Source organism: Geospiza fortis, unplaced genomic scaffold (assembly GCF_000277835.1).
Source record: "Geospiza fortis unplaced genomic scaffold, GeoFor_1.0 scaffold55, whole genome shotgun sequence".
Classification (NCBI taxonomy): domain Eukaryota; kingdom Metazoa; phylum Chordata; class Aves; order Passeriformes; family Thraupidae; genus Geospiza; species Geospiza fortis.
In genome coordinates this window covers 6,215,188-6,224,063 of record NW_005054308.1, presented here as the reverse complement: position 1 = coordinate 6,224,063, position 8,876 = coordinate 6,215,188, and the positions used below count along the sequence as shown (strand labels likewise).

The following is an 8,876-nucleotide window of genomic DNA, read 5'->3' as shown; positions in this document are numbered from 1 at the left end:
CTCGCCGGGAGAAGGAGGAGCTGCTGTACCGAGTGCTCCACGCCGGGGACGGCGCCCCGTTCCCCATGGCCACGGGCGAGGTGCCCCTCATCGCCACGTAGCACCGGCGGCACCGGGCACTGCCGGGGCTGCCCTGCGAGCCCAGCGCTGCTCTCACCGGGGCTGTTCTCACCAGTGCCCCCGGTCGGGGCAGGGCTCCGGGCTGGCCGAGCCCTCGGGGCGCCTCATGGACCGCAGTGATGGAGCAATTCACGGCAGCGATGGAGCATTTCACGGGAGGCTCCCTCCTGCATTTCCCCAGCCCGTGTGGGGATGCAGAGGGACCCTGGCCTCCCACCCACGCAGTCCCCTTGCCCCTTCCTCTGGTGAGGGGTGCCTGGGGGTGAAAGGGGCCGGCCAGGACACACAGACTTGCTTTGGGCCAAATCTGACCCAGCACTTGGCTCTGAGTATAAACAGCACCAGTGCTGCCCCAGGGCGTGAGGACGATGGGGAGGCCACTAGGACAAGCACCAGGAGGATGAGGAGGGCACTGGGGACATGGTGTTAACCTCACCAGGCAGGGCTCCCACCCTCCTATTCCCATCACCTCCTTCACCTTCAGCAAATGTGTCCCAGGTACAGCTCCTGCAGCTCAGACATGTCCCAGCTCACAAAGACCCCAAGCCCTGCTTGTCCTGCTGCCCATCAGCAGCACCACCAGTCCCATCTCCTCCCCCAAAATCTGGACAGAGGCAGGAGCTGCACGTCAGGGAGCAGAGCATCCTCCCAGGGGATACCAGGCTTTGGCAGGTCCCATCCCTCTGCTCGAGGCAGGGCATCCCCAGCAGGGAAGATGCTGCCAGCAAGGCTGTGGCTCAGGGCTGGATGCACACAAGCACTTTCCCCTGGGTGCACCAGTGTGGTGGGAGTCACTGCTCTGGGGCTGTCCCAGGCCTGTGCCCTCCCTCCCCAGGGCTGTTTAGCCAGAGCTGTACATGTGTGTGTGGGTGGGTGTGTGGGTGTGTGGGTGTGTGTGTGCACCAGCCAAGGTGCTGCTGGCTGTAAGGATTACAGATCTGTAAGAAGCAGCAGCCTCAGGAATCCCATGTCAGTGGTTTGGGGGACTGGTACAGGAGTGTCCCAGAGTGGGGCTGTGTGCTCCACACCCCATACAGTGGGGAGAAGGGGAAGGGTGGGAGCTGACACCACAAAGACTCAACAAGGAAGCTCCAGATGAGGCCCTCAAGGCTGATCCCCATTTTCCTGCTCCTTTTCCTTCATTTCAATGGGCTCCCAGCTCAGGGCAGACCCAGACCCTCCCAGCATCAGGGCCACTCCATCAGCCACTTCCGTCCTTTGTGCTGACCCTAATCACAAACACAGCAGCTGAACGGGCAGCCAGGAAGGCAACGTGGATGTCGGGTCAGCTCTGACCCACACACCTCCATGGGGTGGCCACAGGGGGAAATGGGGGAGCCTGTTGTGTCAGAACCATGTCCCACCAGGGCACCCTCTGCTCCACACACCATCTGTGCCTCCCCCAGGTGCTGTAACACAAAGCAGGGATAGCCCAAATCCTGCCTGGCTATGGCTGAAGGGATCAGGATTTCTGGACAAAGGGATGTGAGGCTGGTGAGCTCTGGGATCCTGCTCTGGACACCTGGTACCATGTCCCAGAGCCCCAGAGGCAGATCCTGCGTGGGACTTGGAAGAATGTGCCCGACTCTGGGAAAGGGGACACTGGGAACTGAGGAGGAGGAATAAATGAGTGCAGAAAAGGACTTGCACACTCTGAAGGGGGAAAGCCTGGACCAGGCAGTACCTTGGCAGTCATGGGGGGGGGATGATAACAGCTCAGGATGGTGCCCAGGTGAAATGGAGGGTCAGGGCAGCACAAGAAGCCTCTCCACCTCATTGTGAGCAGCTGAAGGAGCAGGGTGGGCAAGGGGCCTGTGGGGTGGCTGCAGGGAAAGGTTTCAAAGGAAAAAAAAACAACACAAAAACACAGCCCAGTAACAGCAGCAAAACCACTTGTGTGCTTTATCCTGTCCAAAGAGAACTCTGTCTGCAGAGCCTTGCTGTGGGGATTTGGGTTGCTCAGAAAGGTTCACCAGACTCAGGGAAGCAGCTCCTGCAGCTCTGGCAGGGCTGGCCCCTCTGTGGGACAGGAGCCACAGCCCAAGGGGCTTCCCTGCCCCCTGGGCACAGGGTGGAGGGAGCCAGGCCCTCTGGAACTGGCCATCCCCTCTTATTGCCCTGGAGCAGATGGGCACAGGGCAGGCCCACGGGGCTCCAGGGCCACATCCCTGGCTCTGCTTTGGGGCAGCTCCTGGGGACCTGTCCCTTCAGGCCACTGGCTCCCAGTGCTGTGCCAGATCCCATAGCCAAAGTAAATGAGGAAACCTGGGAAAGGGCAGAATGGGGTGTGTATGGACTGTTTCTCTTCCTTCCCCTCCCAGCCACCAAGTGCTGGCCCCTTCCTTTGGGCCACATTTCAGAGGACACGGTGCTCCCATCACTGCTGGACATCAAAGGTCAGCATCTCCTCCCTCCCCACCGCTGCTCAGAGCAATATGAGTGCCTCAAACCACCAGCACTCCACCCAGAGGGGCTGGTGGCAGCTCCGGGGCCTCGGGAGTGGCCGTGCTCACCCGCAGCCATCCAGAGCAGGTACCGCAGCCAGGGGGCCGCGCTGAGCCGGGCCAGCAGCACGGCGTTGATGGAGATGCTGAGGAGAGGCAGGAAGGGCAGGCAGGGAACCTGCAGGCAGCACAAGGGTAAATTCCACGGCTAAATGCAGCTCTTTGCTGCTTTGGCTGGTTGTCCACAGGCAAGGGGAAGCCCAGCCTGGCTGTGAGGCTCAGAGATCCAAGCTGGGACTGCAGCCTGTGCTAGAGAGGGATGCTTGTGGCGGGTGTTTTGGTTGAGAGATCCTGCACTGCAGGATTTGAGCTGAGAGGCACTTGTAACAGTAAGCCAAGGTGTTAAGGCCAGGTATCTTTTTACTGAAGAGCAGCCCTGGTTCCTCAGCAGGCACTGGGCTCAGCTGGGAGATGCCCCTTCAGCCCTCTGGGAGGAAGAACCCTCATGGTCCCCATGAAAACCCCACGAGCCACATGCTGCCTCCAGCAGTACCTTATTAATGTGGGTGCAGCAAAGATGTGCCTGACCTGCAGCTGAGGGAACAGCCCCAAATGGCCCCTTCCCCACAGGGCTGCAGCACCTCCTGCTCTCTGTGCCCCAGGTCCTTCCTCCTGGGTACACCCCGAGGGTTGGGCTGGGTGCTCACCATGAAGGACGCTTTGTCCTGGCTCTGAGGCTGCCTCCAGATGAGAAGAGCTGCTGCCAGGATCCCCAGGAGAGGCAGGGCCAGAGCTGTGATGCACCAGGCACCCCCAGCCTGCAGGCAGGGCAGCCCAGCAGTGCTCACCCAGCCCAGGGCACAGGCCAGGGCAGCTGCAGAGGGACCACAGGCTCAGAGCAGCTCCCCTGGGCTGGCCCATCCCTCTGCCAGGCTGCCATGGGGGGACAAATGGAAACTGGGGGACATGGCTGGGTGGTTTCTCATGGTGGGTTTGGCTTTTCTCTCCCTCTGGGGGGTGTCCTGAGGTCCCACTGGGGCAGCCAGCTGTGTGGCAGTGGGGTGAGGGCAGGAGGAGCCAGGCAGCCCCTGCATCTGCTGCTGGGTGGTTTCCACCAGGCCAGCCCTTGCTACAGCAGGGATGTCCCCATGGGTCCCCCCAGGCCAGCTCCCTTAGAGCCCATCCATCATCCCAGACACACCTGCAGCTGTCAGAGCCCAGAGCACCAGAGCAGAGGAGCGAGGGGTGGGATTGGGGGGTGGCTGGACCAGGTGGTTCCACCATGGCTGCACAGCTGGGACCTTCCCCGCAGGAGTGTCCCGAGGGCTGGGCTCAGGCCGGTACCTGAGGAGCAGGCACTGGGTGTCAATGCACACAAACCTGCACCCGCCTTGTCCCAGCATGGCCCACAGCAGAACTGGGTGAGCCCTGTCCCCTGTCCCCAGCAGTCTCACCTGAGCAGCAGCACACAGGCAGCCACCATGGAGTAGGCCAGCAGTGTGCCAATGGACATGGTGTCAACCAGGCCTTTCAGGTCAAAGAGAAGGGCCAGGAGAGCTGGGGGAAAGAGAAGCCCTTTCAGAGCTGGCAGTGCTGCTGTGCCCACCTCAGTTCATCCTCTTCTGAGTTCCCCATGTCCCCCTGACACCCACTGCAACACAACCTTGATTGGTCACTAGCACAAAGCATCCTGTCACCTCCTGCCTGGCACTGCAGAGAGTCTGGGACACCATCAAGGCCAAATGGCCCTCACCACCATGAGGAGATCTGTCTCTGGGTGAAGAGACATGGCTCAAACAGCTGCAGTCAAGCTAGAGGGAGAGAGGACACCCACCAAGACCTGCTCACGGTGAAGGGCAACCCAAGCACTCACCCACCTGCCACTGCCCCAGACACCAGGGTTGCCACCACCGGGCACTGACGGCGACTGACTTTGGCCAGAGGCTGGAAGAGGAGCCCATCTCGAGCCATTGCATACAGGATCCTTGGCATGGGGAACATGGAGCCTAGGAGGCTGCATGAGACAGGGGAGGAGATGGGGGAAAAGAGGGGAGGAAAGCAGGAGGTGCCATCCTGCCTTTTGCCCCTCCAAGGGAGATCCCATTGATCTGTATGGCCCATAACCTTCTCAAGACCATCTAACAACATCATCACCTTCCTCACCATCAGATGAGGGACAGTGTCAGGGAAGAGATGTCTGCAGTCACCTGTGCATGCCAGAACACCCCAGCCCACTCCTGTGGACATGGTGCCACCTGGCCACTTCCTTCAGTAGCATGCCAATGGGCTTGGCTGCTCTCCCTGATCAGGAAGGGCCCGGGTGGGAACATCCTTGTGTGGAAGGAATTTCAATCAAGCAGGAAAGGCAAGGAGGGATTCAGGAGGGAGGGGTTGGGGATATCTCCTGGATGTGTTCAGCTCCAGTAGCTGCTCTGAACCACAGAAATGCCATCAGAGGATGCCCCTCACCTGGTGGTCAGGGCACACAGTGACCCCACAGCCACGGCGTACTTTGCACTGCTCCAGCCAATGTACTCAAAGGCCACTGGCAGCGGGCTCGTGGTGTCCAGGAGGTAGTAGGGCATCATCAGGGTGAGGGCAGCAGACACCCCAAAGTAGGCCAGGAAGCAGATGAGGAGGGAGAGAATGATGCCCATGGGGATGGATCTCTGGGGGTCCCTCACTTCTTCCCCTGGGGAGGACAAGCTCAGCTGTAGGAACAGAGGCTCACTTAAAGTGCATGGCATGCTAAGAGCCCGGCACAGGCTGGAGAGCAGATCCTATATGCCCCCAAGAGAGGATACAGAGACCTTCTAGCAAGGACCACTAGATGTTCTGGGCCCCAGGGATATTGGGATAGAGAATGTCTCTGCTCCAGGATTAGCCCAGACATTCCACGTGGACTCTTAGAAAGGGCAGGAGAGAGTGGCTGCAGCACAGAGCTGGGAATGTGCCCATTTCCCAGCCTCACACCAGTTCCCAGGACTGTGGGGACGGTCACTGCCAGCCCAGCCTGCAGGGAGGGTCCCACCAGCAGCGCCCCACCCCACTTACCTGTGGTAGCAATGCAGTCAAATCCAACAAAGGCATAGAAACAGGTAGAGGCTCCAGCCAAGGTGCCAGTGAAACCATAGGGCATGAAGCCTCCCACCCCAAAGGCACTGGTCCTGTTGTCAGCCATGGACTGGTTCCTGGGGAGGAAGAAGAGTCAGGCAGTGCAGGGGGGTCTGTGCAATGGGGTCCCAGGATGGGGTCAAGCTGAACAGTCCATCCAACCCGCTCAGCCCACAGCATCAACCCAGCAGGGCTTAGGATTTTGTCTCTTTGGCACGTTGAAACAGAGAAACAGAGAAAGTGGTGTCCCCTGGGATAAAGTGGTGTCTCCTGGCATAAAGCACTGGGGGTCTGACTCCCCACTCTGAAGGCAGCACAGGGAGAGTGAAGCCCCTCATACCCAGCCTCGTGGGCAGCTGCCTGTGGCAGGGCGTCCTCCCTGAGCTTCCAGTTGCTCAGGTGGCCTTTGATGAAGCCACTCACTGTGACAAAGAGCAGGACGAGCACGTTGAGAGCTGTGAAGGCTTTGTTGACCGTAGTGGACTCCTTCACTCCAAAGGAAAGAAGCGCTGGAGAATAAAAAATCAAAACTGGATAACACCAGGTAAACTTTCCTGGGGAGGGTGGAAAAGGGGGACAAATTCAGAACAACTTGCAGATTTCCCCAGATTCCCTTTCCATTCCCCGTTCTTTGCCCAGGGAAATGGCAAAGCCTCAGAGGGCTCAGCCCCATCCTGAAGAGCCCACGGTGGGGTGAGGAGCTCATCCTACCTGATGGAGGGTGGCACAGGGGGAAACATCCTACCTGCCAGCAGGACCACCAGGCCAGCAGCAAAGGCATCTGGGTGCTCTGCCAGCCCCACAGAGCTCATGGCTGCGTGAGCACCCAAAAACCTCCCCATCTTCTTGCCGAGGAGCTGGTCAAAGGTAGCGCTCCAGGCCCGGGCAACGCTGGCAGTGCCTGGGGAGAGGGGATGGCTGTGGTCTGGTCCTGTGGGGTCTCAAAGGACACCCAGCAAAGCCACCAACACATGGTGGGAGGGGTCAAGAGGGCCTTATACCGATGACATAGGACAGCAGCAGGTTCCAGCCAGCCAGGAAGGCGCAGAGCTCACCCACTGTCACGTAGCTGTACAGGTAGGCAGAGCCAGCCAGGGGCACACGGGCCCCAAACTCGGCATAGCACAGCCCTGCCAGGGCAGACACCGCAGCTGCAATCAGGAAAGAGAGCACGATGCTCGGGCCAGAGCTGGTCTTGGCCACCTCCCCTGCCAGGACGTAGACCCCAGCCCCCAGCGTGCTGCCCACCCCCAGGGCAGCCAGGTCCAGGGGGGAGAGGCAGCGGCGCAGGCTGGAGTCCCCCGGGCCGGCTGGGAGTCGCTTCCTGCGGGAAAGCAGCCGGGGAACAGAGCGCAGCTGGCTCCAGCACGGCACCTGCAGGACAGGAAAGCAGCAGGGGTGAGGACACTGCTGCCCCACTGCTTTGCGGAGATAAACAGAACTCCACAACTTTTGTGAAAGTTGTAAAGCACTGGACGCATGTGGGAATCGTTCTCCTAAAATGACATGTGTACCTCTAGGAACTTCAGGTCCCTTTTTATCCCCCTCTCAAATACATATGCATACAATTTCACAATAGGTTCATACAGATTCATTTTTACAAATTTCGTGTGACATTTGCCAGTGGTTCTTCTTTATCAGAAAGAATTCCTAGGTCAGGTTGCCCTGCTCTCACAGCAGTCTCTGTCTGTCTCTATCACCTTCTGGCTCCCCCCCTTTATCTCTGTCTTTCGCTGAAGCAGCTTCTCTGAGCCTAGGCTTTTGCAGTCAGGCTACACAGCAAGCTACATACTTAAAGATGTACGTTCCACCTAAATCAAAATGGATTTCTACCCTGGAAAATTTCTACTCTGCCTCACCCACTGACCACCCTAACGTGACACAAACCCAGCCTCAGTGGTGTGCTTGCAGCTCCCACCATCCACAGTGCTCCTGGACTCACTGGGTGCTGCCTGCTCTCTGTCCCTGCCAGTAAAACAGCCCGTTTTGGAGCAAGATGGGGCTCAAGCAGCTGTGCTGCTCTCTCATCCCCAGTGACAAGTGGAGCTATGGATGGCTGGGGTTTGTTTGGCTCTGTCCAATTTGTGAGAGGGGACAAGGACAAGTGTTTGACCCCCCTGCCAGCTCAAAAGTCCTGTTGCTCCAGCAGCCTCAGCAGGGACACACAGTCAGGATTATCCCAGCTTTGACACTGAAACTATTTGAAATACAGAACCCATGCCAGACAAGGAAGGACAGGAGATGCTCTGCTCCTGGAAATTGCCTTGAAGTGTGCCAGGAAGGACTCACCTGCTCAGCTGGAGATGCTCCCACAGCGCCTCTGACTGTGGGTCAATGGCACAGCTCAGGGGGAGACTGGGCCATCAGCCTGTGCAGTAATGCTTTGGCTTGCTGGGGGCACCAGTGGGGATGTCAGCCTGGCAGAAACCCCAAATTATGTGACATCTGTGCTTGGGGGAAGGTGTGCTTGGTATGGCATGCCTGGGATTTGTGTGCCTTCCCCCACCATCCATCCCCTTTCCCAGGAGCTCCAGGTCTGGACAACCTGCCTCCACATGCCATGGTGCTGCCAGGACCCCCAGGTCACCCCACAGCAAAGCAAAAGCCGTGCCACACACTCCAAATGCCACCATCTGCTACTTCCATGGCTGGGCACCCTGTGCAGTGGCACATCCCTGGGGCACAGGGGACATGTGATCCCTGCTGTGGCCTGGAACTGGAGGGGACAGGGACAGCCCTGCCCGCACCCAGGACGAGGCGTTCCTGGTGTCACAGGGAGCTCCAATGCCCAGGACAAATGCTGTGCCCTGCGGGTGAGGAGGAGCCGCCCCCAGCATCTCCCACCCTCTGCACAGCCCCAGTCCCGCCCAGGACACCTCGCCCCGGGGATTTTCCCTTCTCCTGCAAACAAATGACTCACCCCAGCCATCCTTTGCTCCAGCGGCGAGCTGCTGAGGACAGGGAGCACCAGGCATGCCCCCCTGAGGCTGTGCCCTTAAATCCCTTTTGGGAGCACCCTGGCCCTCCCCCTGCTGACCACCGCTCCGGGCTGCACAATGGGAAATCTATGCAGAAATATTTTTCCCACAACGCCTTCCAAATCATACACACAGCCTGCAATGCTAATAGGCTCAGAGGCATTACTGAGGGGGTTTAATTCACTTTTCCAAGCTCCCTGGGCAGGTGGAAAGGGGAACT

General features: G+C 59.1%; 1 protein-coding gene across 1 annotated transcript; it reads right to left on the bottom strand.

The window, feature by feature from the left end:
- Window positions 1–2,230: 2,230 nt before the first annotated feature.
- LOC102041160 (cationic amino acid transporter 2-like) lies at window positions 2,231–8,607 on the bottom strand. The gene is made up of 12 exons (XM_031055199.1): window positions 8,599–8,607; window positions 6,680–7,052; window positions 6,424–6,579; window positions 6,019–6,187; window positions 5,619–5,755; window positions 5,034–5,256; window positions 4,442–4,578; window positions 4,019–4,121; window positions 3,766–3,908; window positions 3,272–3,438; window positions 2,634–2,742; window positions 2,231–2,385 (listed from the first exon to the last, which is right to left on the bottom strand). The coding sequence occupies exons 1-12, from the start codon at window positions 8,605–8,607 to the stop codon at window positions 2,231–2,233; spliced, it is 1,881 nt and encodes a 626-aa protein (XP_030911059.1).
- Between the last annotated feature and the right edge of the window lie 269 nt (window positions 8,608–8,876).

Excerpts from the sequence above, each read along its gene's own strand:
- LOC102041160 (XM_031055199.1), bottom strand. Across the intron at positions 3,439-3,765 it reads CTGGGCTCTGACAGCTGCAG|CTGCCCTGGCCTGTGCCCTG; the intron begins GTGTGTCTGGGA and ends GTCCCTCTGCAG. Across the intron at positions 2,743-3,271 it reads AGGACAAAGCGTCCTTCATG|GTTCCCTGCCTGCCCTTCCT; the intron begins GTGAGCACCCAG and ends TGCTGCCTGCAG.